The following is a 17,224-nucleotide window of genomic DNA, read 5'->3' as shown; positions in this document are numbered from 1 at the left end:
ATGTAGAATCACATAGGGTAGGTTATTTACATCACACTCTTGGGGATGCGACTATTTCCCGGATCCTACGTAATGCGGAATGCTTTATGCACCGGGCTGCCCTTTTTATCGGCGAAGATGTAGAATCACGTAGCGGACTAGTGACCTGGTTATCTTGGTTGCATGATAATCTAGAATATTGATAGAACAGGATAAAGACAAGAGACATTCTTCTAAATTTCTATGGTGTAATTGAGAGATTACAGTTACATGTAAGTTTTCTGTGGTAGCAATAATCTATGAAACTGGACGAGAATAACAAGTTAAACAACATTTGGAAACAACGAAACCTAGCATCTGCTCTTCTTTGGCCAAGTCATCTCAAGAAGCATATTACATTCAGAAATCATGTCTTTATTCAGCTATATTATGCCCCTAACCACAAAATCAATAAGGCTCTCCTCCTGCCTTGAATTTACCTATTGCTATAAAGACACTGATCCCCATTAGAGAAAAACATGATACATTAAGTTTACTTCCACGACGGTGGATGAAGTTTAAAAGGGTAAGGCTCCCAACCACCATCCGGTTCTTTGCGTTTCTCACCAGCAAGTGAACTGGTTGAGGGTTGTGAGCTGGTCCTTAAGTGTTCATCCATCGACCTGGCCTGTCCTTGTGTGAAAAACTGCCTCAGACCTCCGAGGTCTCTATTTCCTCCCTCAAGTATCAAGCCGGTGTTGAGATCCAGACTACTCCGTTGTGGCCCGACCCCATTGGAAAAAGGTGCACCAGACATGCTTATAATGAATGGATGCTGAGCGAATGATGGTGGTATTGCTGAAGCAGAGCCAACAAGTTGAGGTACCATAGGCGCACCTCGCGAATCCACCATGTAAGGAATAGGGCCACCAGGTCCATACATTGCTGAGGAGAACGGAATGGGAGGACCTGGTGCAATGCCATTGTAACCAAAGGCGGGAGAAGGGGTATATAGAAATGGAGGTCCCATTCCCAAGACACCTCCACTTCTTGCAACATTAAGATCAACTGTATTTTCTGCTGTCCTGCCATTTGGGAATGGAAAGAATTGAGGAGCATCTTCACGCTTGACCTCTACCTTCATGCCCATAATGGATACTACAGAATTACCCGATTTTATACCTCCGGATGCGCTAATATTTTGAGATGGTTTCTTGAAGTAGGATAGATCTGAAGAATTGTTGAGAAACGAGGGTTGGTCATTTAGATCAAAGTTCCGCGATGAAAGATGCTTGGATGACGATGATGATGATGGAGATTGACTCCAATGGCCATTCCTATCCGAGAAAAGCCTTCCCTCCATGCGCCAATCTGATGGTGCCTCACCCTCCTCACTTGCACAGTTGAGATCCAACTCCACTCTTTCTGATTTTCTGGAGCTAGCTTCAACGGAAGATTCCCCTGAAGGAAGCGCAGATGGTAACGGAAGTTTGACAGTGAAAAGTTCTGCAGATTTGTCATTTCCACCTTCAGCTACATTAAGATCAATATCAAGCCAACCTTGCTGTTGCTTTTTGCTGCTGTCATTCCCACTCCCACCAGAGAAAACAGCCTTGGCACTTTCAGGAACCCGGCGAGGTGATGCTGGCCGAAATGCACTGGTTGAAGCGGATCCTTTCCATCCAAGAGCCCCTTCAAATTCCAATGGAGCAACAGGCATCCCAGGGGCAGCTGTTGCCTTCGAAGCAGAAACAACAGAGATGCAGGTAGATATGGGATCTTCAACATGATCTATATCGTCTGAGCAAACCTCTAGATTCAGATCAAAATCACACTGGCCCTTCTCAGCATTGGCGTCAAGATCAGTACCCTGAAAGGATTCCGCCTTTACTTTTTCATTTTTAGGTCCAGCTTGAGAGTTTGTAATTGAAGCCTCCGTCAAAAGAGCCATTCCTCTTAGTACTTGCTTCTTAGAGCTCTCAACTTTTTGGCATTCTTTTGCACTCATAGAATCAGGGCTATCAGGCTCATGAATTTTACTTTCCTGTATTTTCTCAGAACTGCAACTCTGAACTTCTCTCTCCACCTCAATGGCAACTTGTCGAGCAACTTCCAGAGGATCTATCATGCCATAATCGAATTCAATATCACATTTCTTACCAAACACACCAGAGTCTTTACTAACTGTTCGTGGTTCTCCAAATTCAGAGTCACTTTCCGAATCATCTTCACTTTCATCAGTGACCTGCTTGTCATCCCCATTAATGAGATCTACCTTTGACAAAATAGTTCCTAAATCTTTGGGACATTCCAGACTATGCTCGCTGGAGGAGTTGTGCAATCTGTCAATGTTGTATTTTCTGTCTTTAGCACCAAGCACCATGGAACTTCTACTATGATTTGTAGGTCTGCTGCTATCATCCATCAATGTCTTTCCTTCGGAAATCACCACCGATGCATCATCAGAAGGCGATTTTCCTCTGCAGCTAACTTCATCCCTGATATCAGTTTGTCTTTGTAAATCTGAACCATTGCCAGCATCTGAAGCGTCTCCTGCATCAGTACCTGAAGAACTAGTTTTCTCCTCCAATGGTTTTGACGACGCCGAGTCTAACTTCTCAGAACTTCTTCCTTCTTGAGTGTGGTTTGCACAATTAACAGACTCCAAAACGGGAACCCCTGTCTGCCTATCAAGAGCACCATGTGATAAACTTGCAGAACTGCACGTATCAACTGCACTGATCGTCTCTGCATGATATGTTGAGGGTTCTACCTTCTGATCTTCACCAACAGGCTTTAATAGAGGAGACAGCTGATGCCCATCCTTCACCGTTGAATTCTCCAAATTTTGGTCAGATGTCTTGGTATCGTCAACCCCAGAAGAATTACCAACATCAGACCTTGAAGATAGCATAATATTATTGCCAACATTTTCCTCACACTTCTCTCCAGAACCCCCTCCAGAAAGAGAGGCGTTCTCCGGAGAAGGTTCTGACTGTTCATTTTCTCTGACGACGTTTTCAATTACTCTCGTCCCATCATCAACTATTGTCTGTGGTTTTTCACAACCGACTGAAACTGCATCATTATTTTTTTCTCTCTCCCAAATATCAAACAGTGCACGAGCCCTCTGTTGCACCTTAGAGCTCTCATGGTCAAGGAGGCTTTTCACAGTAACCCTGATTCCAGAAGAAACTGATTTCTCAAAGTCTACATGAAGCCTTTCAACCGCTACCAGTAACCGAGTGATCAACTCTTCCACGTTGTCACTCGTCTCATTAACAAAATTCTGAGCATCCTTTAACCAACTATCAATAAAGCAGAGTCCATCTAGCTGGATAAAGAGTTCAAGACACTCTTTATTCTCAGTTGCAGCGATTGCGCTAGCAACAGCAGACCATTGCCTTGTTACTTCACCAGCATTCTTGACAACGCAAACTTCTTTCTGCATAATAGATACTAGATCCTGAACTCGAGCAGGAGCTGTAAGCCCATTACTCATCTCAGTCAGGGTGAAAAAATCCTCGAGTGTCATAATTTATTATTAGCTCACAAGTTAGGACTCCCAAGAAGCAAAGTGACTCTGGTAACATGATACTACAATGTCCTTCATATCTGGAAAAGATAATGCTAACGCAGAAGAATTTCCAGCAAGCTTCCCCTGCAGAAGATTTAAAAAATGACCCATAATATTAATCAGTAATGTAAGAAATGAAGCTTTCTGATAATAACTGAAAAGTCAATTTCACATCCGATTGTCTATAACAAATAATACTGTCGGCACATGCAAAAAGTTATTGATTTGACCTAAGAGACATTTAATTTGTAATCCTTTATTACGAAACAACCCAGTCAAAGCAAGCAAAATAGAAAGCTCAAATTTCACTACAAGATGGCAACACTACATTATGGTTAAAATGATCCTACATCGCCAAAAAGATTTCAGTCTCGTAAATACAGGACACAAATATTTTTCATTTTCTGTTCACTGATTATAATTTCTTCGCGCATTGGGTTTGAGATGCTAGCATCTACCACACTATCAGCTACAGGAGCATCAGAACAAAGAAGAATCCTTGTTTCTGCAATTAAACCAAGTATGTTTCCTGTTGGTTAGCTGGCTCAACCCCGTTGTACAGCCCCTTCAAGCTCTTCTATTTAGCCTGTAATACAGATCAGGCAAATATACAGTAAAAGAAAGACTTTCTTCTTTCTTTTAGTTTCACATCTTTCTCCCATTCCAGAAACTTCTTTATGTAGTGGCAGGTCCAAAAAAACTCTCTTTACATCCAAAAGCAGAGATGTCACAAAAATTTCATAGAATGGTTAGGTATTCAATTAAAGAAATATTAGGAAAATTTGGTGTAGACTAAAATGCTATGCAACCAAAAGTAGTCCTTACAAATTGACCAAATTCTCCCAAACTAAATGCTTATGCTGCAGCTAGAAATTGGGTGAGGAGAAGCTGTTCGAGAATCATCAACTAATGGGTTCACGAAGGTGAACAGCCTTCTCATCCCTGGCGCACCAAAGAGTCTAGAGTGCCTCATGGCACCGGTTTATGGAAACATATTAGAGGGCATTGGAACAAGTTTGAGTCAAACATGGGTTTTATTCTTGGCAATGGAAGGAAAATCAGGTTTTGGGAAGATGCATGGTTGGGTCATACGCCACTAAAAGACCAATTTTCAGATTTTTATAATATATCCTTGCATCACAATGGGGCAATTGCAGATTTCTGTACATCGCAAGGCTGGAATTTGAGTCTTAGAAGGAATATTAATGATCGGGAAATGGAGAGGGTAGGCCTCTTGCTACAAATGCTAAGCAACACTGTTTTGGACCACTGCAAAATGGACTCTATCAGTTGGAAGGGTCACTCCAAGGGCATTTTTTCAGTTAAAAGCTGTTACAATATGCTGGGTTTTAGCAACAGTGAGTTATGGCCTTGGAAAAAAATATGGTACAACATGGCACCTTTAAAGGTTTCTTGCTTCTCTTGGATTGTGGCTAAGGAGGCATGCCTCACACAAAACAATCTCCAGAAGAGGGGTTTCAAGCTGTGCAGCAGATGTCCTTTATGTGAAGAACAATCTGAAGATGTTACCCATCTTTTTTTGCATTGCAAGGTTACAAACCAGTTATGGAACATGTTCTTTTCAATATTTGGTATGTCTTGGACCATGCCTAACTCCATTTCAGAAATGCTGAAGTGCTGGACCAGGAGGGTCTATGCAAGTCAAAAGACCTGGAACACTGTTCCTCAAGTTATCTGGTGGTCTGTCTAGCTTGGAAAAAAACAGTAGAATTTTTTAAGGCAAAAGAAGAAATGTATAGTGCCTTAAGCTTAATTGCATTTTGTTGATCGCCTTTTGGTGTAGATGATATTTTAGACGCAATTGCTGATTTGCACAACCTGTAGTTATGCCTGTTGCACTGGCTTAGTGCAAATATTTATATAATATATTATTTACCCATCAAAAAAAAAATAACCTTCTCATCCCTCGTGCAAATTTTGCACTCAAATCAACAAAGAGCATCATTTGCACATAATAAATCTTACTAAACTCATACTCATTCAAAGTCACGAACTAATGGGTGAAAAAAAGAGGTGAATAACCTTCTCATTCATCGTGCAAATTTTGCATCCAAAACCACTATGAGCATCATATTCACCACATTGCTCTAAACCTTAATAGTCTACAAAATTTTACGCTAATCGTTGTGGAAATGAAATCAAAATAACATTTGATAACCCTTAAAGAAGAATAGTTGAGACTGCATGCCTGTTATTTTGAAGCCATCGGCAGATGAAACTATGTCATACTAAACTGGGAGAACACTTCTGAAAAATTTGTGGGGAACGGATAACCAACTATGCTACCAAACTGCTCAAAAGCTTCTCAATTGTGCATAATATGGACAATTTGGCTGGAGAGAAATTCCAATGGAAAATAGGACATACTTCATATGTAAAAATTTAGCTGCTTTTTACTCTTTTTTGGGGGATAAGTCCTCATGAATTTTTACTTTTGGAGCAAGCCGAGCACTTTCCGCGGTGGCGTTAGGTTTATCTCTGATGTCCCACGGAGGTTCGACTAGTAGCCCTCTATCTGGCACCAATTCGGCTGATATTACTACTACTGAAGTTTCAAGTGATATCACCGCTCTTTTTGAGCAACGAATGGAAGTGGAAACTGATTTAGAAAATCTGAAGGACTTATACACCCTTTCAATATCTAGGAGTTATTCTCTATATTTTTACACAGAGTAGCGCCAAAATCTATTAAGGCTTAAGAAAGCGGAAACAAAGCATGGGCTTTAATGAACAAATCTCTACTAAAGAAGAAATATAATAAACGTATATTTAGTGCAACGAAAATTACTATAAACACAATAATTAAATATTTGGACAAAAGAATTGAAATAACTATACTAAATGAAATATATGAAGTAAAAATCACAACAGTCAAGTTTACAACAACAACAACAAACCCAGTGTAATACCATAATTGGGGTATGGGAAGGGTAATGTGTACGCAGACCTTACCCCTGCCTTATAGAGATAGAGAGGTTGTTTCCGATAGACCCTCGGCTCAAGGACGTCAGTCAAGTTTCAGAACCATTTTAAATTTTTGATTTATATGAAGAGATGTAGTTTTCTATTTTTTTGGAACTAGTTTTTTATGCTAATATTTTAATTAATAATTCTTAATCACTAAAAGTTCATTCATTACGGTTTTTAATTTTATTATTTTTGACTATATTTATTGTCTAGTACTGTCCTCTCAAAGGAAGAACCTATTAGTGATGAGGCACATGCCTTAACACCTTAGCACCTACACAAAAGCGTCACTTAAGCAAGGCAAAGTGCGCAATCTAGATTTATGTGAACTTAAGTACGCATAAAATAAGCCTTTAGCGAGACTGATTTTTACAGTACCTTCAGGGTACGTATCAATAAAATTACTTTATTTTGAAAAGATAAGTATTGTCAAGAAAACGCCAAAGAAGAAAGTCATAGATAGAAGATCAATAGAGATCGAGACCAAAAATTTACAATAAGCAATCTATCAATTGACCTTCAATAGATCATATGACGTACATATAAAAACTAATAGCATGATAAAGAATTTGAACCAACGATGCTTACAAGATGTTGTATTGTGAGGACCTTATTCAAAAGAACAGGCCATCCCACCACATAGAGGAGACCCACAGAACTATCTTCTTCTTTTTTTATATGAAAGGAGATCTACAACACTATGTACGGTGGATAATGGATTCCATCATTCATTTGAAGTATGACTCTAACAAAGAAATTGCCATAAGTATTCATATCAGGTTCGAGCCTTTCAGATCTTTCTACACTTTTTATTGTTTCCTGATAAGATTTTAAAATGCATATGACATGGCTCCAAAGCTTCCTATCAAGAAATTATTTGAAACGCGAAAACATGAGCAAGTTCAAGTCTTGCGCTATTCATGTGACTCGCATCATGGTTTTCCGCACGTCTCTTAGGAAAACAATCAGTTTATGGCTGCTTCCAGTACAGCAAAGTAAGCATGTAATTACATTCCTCCATAAAAGGAAAATTGCATCCACCTCCTTCTCTTCTAGCTTTTTTTTTGGTCAAGCAATGTGTAGTTTTACTTATTATCGGAAATCTCCAAATACAAGAGGTATAGCAAAAAGTCTCTTTCTCTTTGTATAGTAGTTAGTATATTGCCCTACTTACTAACGGTTCATAAACAAAACTTTCCTGCTTCCTCATCACGACCACAAAAGGTATAAAAGAAAGAAATACAAAAAAGGTGACTTGAGGATAGAAAGAGAAAAGAAAAGCCAGGGGTCGAATGAGGCTCACTAAATCAGTATGCATTTAAATTTACACTATCATTCCAAAACATCAAAACCTTATACATCAGAATCGACAACTGTTCAAGTGAAAGAATATTAGTAAAATGCCAAAAAAGGTCCATTCACAAATTTGAACAGATTGGCAGGTGTAAATTTAATACTGTTATTTTTAATACTAACAAAAAGATGCAGGCAGCAGCGGAAAACATATATCAACCAATAAGAAAAACAAAAACTTGTTATCACTCGAATTTACCGGACTCTCATGCCCCTTTGATCAAGCTGGAAACTTGCGAAAAAACTGAAACTTCTAAAATCCCTATAAATAAATGGCAGTAATGTCAACCTGAAAAAACAAAATTCCAAAACACAGAAATGAGTTCCAAAACCTCAAAAACTAAGCAGTAGAGTTGAATAACAACGGAACAACAAATAAAAGAATTGAGTTTACAGATTAAACAAAAGGGAAACAGAAAGAAACTCAAGCCCTAAAACAATTTCAACTTGAACCATAGAAAATTAGCTAACCCCAGAAACAAAAACCCTATATAAGAACTTGGGTCAAACCTAAAATGCTTAAAGACTATATCTTTGGACTAAAAAGAACCAATTTTTATTATGTCAATTAATGCAAGCAAGATTGAAAATTAACCAACCAAAGAAGCAAAATATACCCAAAATTAAAATTCTTTCACAATAACTGCAGTTCAGTACTAATAAATTCCAAAGTAAAGAACTTTACCTTGGTCAGAAAATGGAAGAAAACCCTAACTGGGTTTGCACTTTGAAATCCCAAAAAGCTTAAATTTTGCTATGTTTTTCAGACACCCAGTGTTCTCTTTAAGCAAAGAAATTCCTTATCTTGTTTGAATTTTCATAAATGGGTGTCTAAATCTGTATTCAGAAATACTGTTTCTCTTCTTTGTCTTTCTGTATTTTTTCACAACAAAACCCTGCTTTTTCCCACCTTCGAAACAACGTTGTCTTCTTCAGAGTCTTGTTTTTTCCTTTTTTTTTTTTTAATTTTTTTTATCCAATTCTCTTTGTTACTATTTCGATTTTCTTTTTCTTTTTGGGGGTTTGTTTCGCTGGGTTCGCTGAACTAAAGTTTGCAATGGGGAAGCAACACGTGCCACGCGTGTCAGATTTCGCAGGCCAACCCGCAGAGTTACGGGTCGGGTTGAAAGCAACCGAATTGACTACTGCTGAAGTAGGGTCCAGTTCCCGTCCGGAGGGGGGAGGGGGGGGGAGACTTTTTCTATGAAGATATTTGTGATGGTAGAAGGATGGAGGTAGTCTTGTCTGAAAATTGAAGGACCTTATTGGTGTTCCCACCACTGACACGTCCCATGACACGTGTAATTTCTTTTTTAAAATCTTTATGTGCAGGTAGGAGTTTTAATTTTAATTAATAATGTTGTTATTTGGTTAGATTTTTGTATATTTTTCTGGTAATTATACATATAATTAATAGTTAAACTAGTTGGAGTTAGTTAAATGATTCAGTTGTATCTAGTCTACTCTGCTCAAGCACTGTATATTATTCTAGCATTAAGCAATTTATTTGTAAAGGCAAATTAATATTTTTCTGAAACTTGAATTTCCTTAAATTTTCTCTACACAAATATACCAATTTGTTGTTGAAATAAAATATCTTGGAAAACACTGTAAATGCAACAATAACTGAACTTTAATATATTAGCTGATGCTATATTTTGAAATTTGAATCATTCACTTCAATTTTATCTTGTACGTAGTTTTCTAAGTCCAATGTTGAACTATGAATGTAACCTTAAACTTGGTACAAATTAATAATGAAAATGCACGTCCTCTTTATATAGCAATGTTTTGGATTCGTGTGGTAAAACAACATGTTTAGAAGGGATACTTGCCAAATTTGCCGTTGCAAAGTCGTTTGGTTGGAAAGATATTATTCCGGAATTAGTTATTTCAGTTTTTTTCAGGATAAAAAATACTATAATCTCGGGATAGTTAATTCCGGGAATAATTATATCGCAATTTTCTCCCTACCAAATATGAAGTAAACTCTTCTTAAATGTAGTCCCGGGATTAATTATTCCGTGTCCCCCATACCAAACGAGCCCTTAGTATGCAACAAATCAATAGTGCAAACGCTCTTGACGAAATTGCGGGATTTCTATTCTTAGATATCACTAGGTTATTAACTGTCTTATAGCTTGTTTGACCAAGCTTCTTTTTTGTTGAATTTTATTTCAAAACCAAAAATACTTTATTTTTAAAATTAAGGTGCTTGGTCAAGCTTTTAGTAGAAAAAAATACTTTTGAATATAAGTATAAACAGTTTTTAAGAAGCAGAAAAGGTAGTTTCTCCTCAAAAGTAACTTTTTGAAAAACACACTTAAAAGCATTTTTTAGAAACTTGGTCAAACATAATAGTTACTCAAAAATACTTTTCAAATTAGTTACCACAAATTACTTCTCAACAAAAATAATTTTAAGAAAAATACTTTTCAAAATAAGCTGATTTTAAAGCTGGACCAAACAAGCTATTATTATGACAGATTGCTTTGACAGTGGGAAGTTAACTAACTTCTTGAAAAGTCTATTCAAATCTTTGTGCTTAAAAGCATCATTAGTAAAGGAGAGCACATGATTCGCTCATAACGGTGTTAAACTAATTAGTACTATTATCTTTGTCTCATTTTATGTGATATATCTTAACTAAACACAAAGTTAAAGAAAAAAAAAACTTCAAAAGTTTATGATATAACACAAGTCATAAATAATTGCAGTGGTATGTCGTTTTTTCTCATTTATTCATGCGTTAATAGACAAAGTCATCACTCATCAGTACATGTGCTGGTGAGAGGTAGCATGTGCTTGTGAAATTAGTCAATGTTCTCCGCAAACTGCCCCCGACACTAGGGGTGGGCATAGTTTGGGCGAACCCGAAATTCGAATTATTTGGATTTTCGGAATATGTATTGGATTTCGGATTTAATTTTAATTTTTTTTTTAAATTTTGGATTGGATATTGGATTTGGTACTTCAGATTTTTGGATATCCGAAAATCTAATATTTTTATATTTTATATTTAGTCCATTATGATATGCCAATAGTAACAAGTCCAATACCCTAACCATGAGACACAATCTCATATATTCAATACTAAGTTACTATCACAATACTTTCTATCTGGACAAAATTTTACTATTGCTACTTCTTAGTTCTTATCGGCCTTATTAACGCCTTTGTTGCATTTCGTTGATGATGATTTCATTCGATGAAAATGAAGAACCTTTTTGGCAATTTAACATGAACACCTCATATGGATGTTCATTATCGTAGAAAGAAGAAACATCACAACTTATAAGCTCAAAATCGGAAATCCAAAATATTCAAATCGATTAATCCGAATCCAAACTTAAAAAAAATTCGATTCAATCCGAGTTTATTTGGATTAGATTTGGATTGTCATTCTTCAATCCGAAAACTAAAAATCCAACCGAAATTTTTATATTCAACCCAAATTGCCTGAACGCCCACCCCTACCGGACACACAATTACAAAAAAAAAAAAATATTTGTATAACCGCAAATCATCTATTAAAGTTAAAATAAAAGGTTTAAGGTTCAGCTTTTTCAATAAAAATATATCATTCTTTTCGAGACAAAAAAAAATGCAACATATAAATTGGGACAACTTCACATTTCACTAATGTTTAAACTGGCATTAGAATATTACTCCAATAATTACAACTTCACACTGGAGCAGGGTCAGGTTAACTTCCTAATCACTCAACTTTACTTTATTATGCTGCAGTCATTAAACTATTTTTGGTAATAAAAGAATTACTCAATGGTGTAATTACTTAAGTATCACAAAAATCACTAAATTATTTTTTGTTACCAAAAAGTTAGCTTTGCCTAAGTATCATATGAAGTAATTAAAAATTTAAAAGGATACAAAGAGACATTTTATGTGATACTTAAAAGAAAAGGTTGAATAATCTTCTGTTTCAAAAAAAATATGTGCGCCTTTTATGAATACTTTGGACAAAATTGAGTGATTCTTTTACAAAAGAAATTAGTAACTTTCTGTAGATATTTAAGCATACTTGAGTGTACTTTTTTAATATAACTAATAGTTAATAAATTTAGTGCAGTAAAATATAAGTTGAGTAATTATCGGTGAATTTACTCCTATCAAGGTGATGTCTCGTATTCTTCTTTTTCGACAATATTGTCTTCTAATCCGTTGAAAAGTTCACTCAAACTTTATGTTCTTACCTCCTACTATTTAATGTGTCATCTAACTTAGAAAAATGCAAGAGAAAAATATTTTTTAGATTGAACAAGTTAATCATTTCTTTCTGATTTGAAAGAGCGTGCGTTGTCTATTTATACAAACTCCAGATTCATATGTAAAAATTACAACACAAACTGTATTGGAATACGTTAAAAATCCTTATGAACTTCTTTAACAATGGTATTTTATGTTCGACTTACAACTTATTTGGATGGTTGTTACCTATTGTATTGTATTGTATAAGGTGGCTTGACAAATTTTGGGGCCTAAAGCCAACTTTTATGAGGGGTCTTAACTTTTTTTTTTATTATTATTTATTTGAAGTCTATATTTTAGCTTTTCTTATATCCAAAATCATTAATAATTTTCTTATAATCAATAACTCCTAATAAGTATTTCTCAATTGACAATATAACTAATTCATATAATCTTTCTTGTGCCATTGTTGTTCTTAGGTAAGATTTTTATCAATTTAAATTTTGTAAACTTCTTTCCGTTGAAGCAGCGGTAACATGAGTTATTAATATTATTCTATAAGCAATTTAGGCATTTGGAAAAGAATTAAATCTTTTTATTTGATTAAGTGTATTAATTAAACTGTTATCTTCTAATTGTACTATTTTTCTTAATACTTTTAAATCAGAAAATAAATATAAACCATCAATATCGAATTGATTATTACGTTTTAAGGAACATTCACGATTAAGGTAATATTTTTTCAAATTTCCAACATCTAGTGATCTTAGTTTTTACTGCTAAATAGAAAATAAAAAATATTTCCATATGCTTCGAATTGTCCAAATCTATTTTGAAGTGAAAAAATAGTCTTGTCTATTACGTATAAAAGTAATCAACTCTAAAGGACTCTTTGAAAGATTTTGAGATTTCATTATCAATATTTGTATCAAATTGTTACTTCTTATATATCACACATTTCTTACGAAATTCGGGTTCGACATTCATTTCAAGTGCAATTTCTTGGTAGAAACAAATCAAACTTTTTCACTGTACAAAACTCTTTTTTAAACTTATACATAGTCTATTAGGTGTAACAAAAAATGGGGCCCCACAACTAGTGGGGCCNCCGCGGCTGGACCGCATAGGCTAAGGAAGCGAGGCAAAATGTTTGTCTTTCACAGCGGTCGCGCCGGATTTTGCCGCGGCCGCGGTGGACTGTGTAACTGCCCGAAAATTTTGGGACTAAAGTGTAAATCGGAAAAAACTTATCACAACCCTTTATAAACTCAACAAACTCGCCTAAGCAAGTTTTAAGTTTGTTTTTAGATTGATTTGGAGGCTAGAACAAGTGTGAGAAGAGCAACCAACCATTAGAGTTTTTCTATCTTCTCTTTGTTATTTCAATTGCACATTATGAATCCTTTTGTAGTTTTATCTTGTTTTGCTATGAGTAGCTAAACATCTAATCTAGGGTTGATGGAACCAATTGTTGGATGAAGTTTTGACTCAATTTTGTTATAATCGAGCCGGGTTTATTATATGATTGTTCAACTATGTTTTGTATGGTGATTAATTGAATGGGCCCTTGATTAATCGTGTCTACTTGCCTTGTGTTGCTTGAGAAAGAATACTAGGTTAGACTGCTGTTGAACAACACCACTTTTGGGTAATTGAAGAGATTCATTACTTGAACTTAAATGTGGGGTTAGAGATAACGAAACTTTGGTGGGATAATTCAGAGCTTCATAAATTATCAGCTAGAGTAGTTCGAGAGAATGCTCTAGTAAATTATCGTAGTTGATCGAGAGATAATTGCGATAACCCATAGCTCATAATCCTCATAGAGTATTACGGCGAGATTATAGCAAAAGAGTTAAGACTTAAACTAGCAATTGGGGAAATCAATACCCTAGACCTTTTTACCATTGAATTATCTTTGATTTAGCATATTGTTAGTTTTAATATCATTTTGAATTAGTTAAACAAAAAAAAAACCCGATATTTATTGATAAGAATCTTGCATCTGGAAATTGTTTGAGCTGGTAATAGCATCACAAGAGTTGTAATAGATAGGTTAGTTCCTTGAGGATTCGACTCCGGACTTGAAAACCGGATTATATTTGCAACGACCGCTTAGTCCTTTTATAAGGCATAGTTGGGCGTGATCACATTTCAAGTGCGATTTTCTTGGTAGAAAGAAATCAAACTTTTTCACTATACAAAACTCTTTTTTAAACTTATACATAGTCTATTAGGTGTAACAAAAAATGCCCCTCCCCCCCCCCCCTACAAATACGGGGCCTAAAGCAGTTGCTTATTTGCTTTAAGGAAGGGCCGCCTTGATTGTATTGTATTGTATTGTTACTTTAAATTTTATTGTATCATATCGTTAAATTCATCGTCACTTAATGACGAAAATTGATATTTTATGGAACTACGGATTTGGTGTGATGGCGTTGTTACCATGCTTTTTCTCTCATGTTGCCCGTTCTTATTATTAAATAATCATATTTTATCCTTTACCCTACTTTTTTATATAATAATTCCACTTTGTATCCTATTTTATTCTAGTAATGTTGCAAATTTGTTATTTATATTGTTGGTGCATGACATCATGACGGCAAACGATACGATATAATATAATGCAATATAATACAATACGATACATTATAAAAGGACATGTAACAACAATTCAAACAAAGTATACAGATCGGTTAAGGAGTAAATGAAACATATATTAGAACAAAAATTTCAGTAAGGAGAATGCTTGGTAAAAAAAAGACACGAATTGTGGGGTGCCTAAATAGAATATTCTTCTGGCTGCCAAAATACATATTTTGTACTGACGTCTCTACCAAATACCAAATCTTCTTGTGGTCAATTCGACAATCGACTAATTAATGTACGTAAAAGACTTGTTAGTGATTAAAGTCAAGGATTATTATATGCAGCGGAAGCAATTCCAGTATCAACATCACATGTAATCTAGACAACTAGCATAAACGGGATTTCACGGGTTACCTCTTGAAGCGTGGATAAAGCTCCTCTATCACGTGAGCCTCCAATTCCACAGCAACTCAATGAATTCTCCACCAACCGGATGATCACGATCTCCGAACGTTCCACGGTCTTCTACTGTGTTACCCAAATAGTATCCGGAAATAGCAATTTCGTGTGGGCGAAATTTCTAGGAAAATAGGCTGAAAATTTCGGCCCCATTTTTTTCCCCATCTAGGTAGAAAACCTTATGTATTTATAGCACAAGTTTTAAGGGTTAAAACTCTTTTCCAAAACCTGATAGGTTTTCTTTTCCACCAGAAAAAGGATTCCTTTATTTCCTATTATTTAGGCACAGCAGGGACCACAAAATTTAATTAACAAGTCTTCCAATTATGGAATAATTTATAATTTTTGAAATTAATATCCACCATAATTAATTACGAATTATTCCACTAAAAATTCTTAATTGTTCGAAATTCATCCATTAAATCTTATTTAACTCCCCATGTTAAGATTCTGATACTAATCAATTAAATTAAATACTGACGATTTAATTTATTGATTATTTCCTTTAGACTTTCGCTTAACTTATTTCATGTGTCGGATACAAAATCCACTGGTCGGGTTTACACATGAAAACTTATAAGCTTTCATAAAGGTGTATCATCAATCTCTAAACCGAGACATGGATTCCATCAACTAACTATTACTTCGCCAATGTACATTATTATTATCCAATTTACCAGGCATATTGACCCACGAAAGAATCTCGCCTTTTATTAAATCAAAACAATAATAATATACACAGCTAATAATAATAGTATAAGTACATTTAATGGCTAGAGAGTTTATTTTATTAAGTTAGTATAAAATACTTATCTCTACTTGGTCCGTTCAATACATACAAAATGTACTAGCACAAGAAGTTGGAATTAAACCATTCCCATAATCAAGATAAATTATATTTAATCTTGTGCTACAATCATTCCTGATGGTTTGTCCAATTCCATCATTAGATTGTGAACTCAAACTTTATACTTATAAGAACCGATGATTTAATCTTCCGTGTATAAGCTAAACTCTATACACTAAATCATCTACTATATAAGCAAAGGACAACGACTAATATATGATCTATTAAAACTTTATTAAAATTGAATGAACAATATTATCATAATAAATACTATATCTAAACCAAATCCATGATTAATAGTATATATCCCAACAATCTTTCACTTAGACTTTTAACCATGGCAATTGTCAGAATATACTATATCTAAATGCGTGGTTAATAGTATATGCCTCAACATAAAGAATAGGAAAGAGGTTGCTTGGTACAAGTCGTCGAGAGACCTTTCGTTAGATATTGAAACTCGAAACAGGGTTGATGAAACTCGAAATGTCCTTAAATAAATCATTCAAATGCGATCTAAACTGTGATCTATTAACCACTGTAATTTGAATTATAATCTCTTTGTATTGGGTGATACCCTTTTTTGCTTGAGCCCGACCGGGTTGGATCCGGTCCGGAGCAAGTCGGGGCCATCGAACCCGACCTGGATGCAAGGTAGAACGACGGCCACGTCTACAACCGAGGTCGAGTCATTTCGAGACCGTTACAGAGCTCGAAAGGAATCACCACCGGATGGAGAAACACACAAGGTCGGAAGCCGGGCTCGTAACGGATAACCAAGCGTCGCCGGATATCTCGCCCAAACGTGATTTTCTCAACCACTTCAGGCCATTAAGGCGTAATTACAGGGATCCACGATGTAATCAATTTACCTACCTTATTTTTACCCTTAATCAGAATGTATAAAGGGGTATCTCTCTAAATTCTTGTGGAGGATAAAGCACAATTGTTCTAAGCAATATTATATTCTGCGATTATTTACTTTAACAGCAATTGTTGAGTCTTTATCTTTATTTTCCTCAACCTAAAAGCCTTTTGTATCTTTTAGTTCACGGATCCTTAAAACCCCATATAAATTCAATTGTTATCCGGATTCGAGGGTAAACAGTTTGGCGCCCACCGTGGGGCTAAGGATATTGGTGAACTCTTTGATACTCTTTCTTGACGCATCGCAATACACTGGTTCTTTGCAAAAGAGTCCATCTTACATTCAAATTACCAACTCATAGAATGGCACAATCAAT

At 35.6% G+C, this 17,224-nt stretch overlaps 1 protein-coding gene across 1 annotated transcript; it reads right to left on the bottom strand.

Annotated features, from left to right (window-relative positions):
- Nucleotides 1-207: 207 nt before the first annotated feature.
- LOC109219582 lies at nucleotides 208-8,887 on the bottom strand. The gene is made up of 3 exons (XM_019384041.1): nucleotides 8,562-8,887; nucleotides 8,076-8,165; nucleotides 208-3,619 (listed from the first exon to the last, which is right to left on the bottom strand). Exon 3 carries the CDS (start codon nucleotides 3,491-3,493, stop codon nucleotides 512-514), a length of 2,982 nt encoding a protein of 993 aa, XP_019239586.1. The 5' UTR covers nucleotides 3,494-3,619; nucleotides 8,076-8,165; nucleotides 8,562-8,887; the 3' UTR covers nucleotides 208-511.
- Between the last annotated feature and the right edge of the window lie 8,337 nt (nucleotides 8,888-17,224).

The sequence above is a fragment of the Nicotiana attenuata genome, unplaced genomic scaffold, assembly GCF_001879085.1.
Source record: "Nicotiana attenuata strain UT unplaced genomic scaffold, NIATTr2, whole genome shotgun sequence".
In the NCBI taxonomy this organism is placed as follows: Eukaryota; Viridiplantae; Streptophyta; class Magnoliopsida; order Solanales; family Solanaceae; genus Nicotiana; species Nicotiana attenuata.
This window is presented reverse-complemented; position numbering and strand designations above follow the sequence as displayed.

What these genes read in the sequence shown, in the direction of transcription:
- LOC109219582 (XM_019384041.1), bottom strand. Translation starts at nt 3,493, where the DNA reads ATGACACTCGAGGATTTTTTCACCCTGACTGAGATGAGTAATGGGCTT.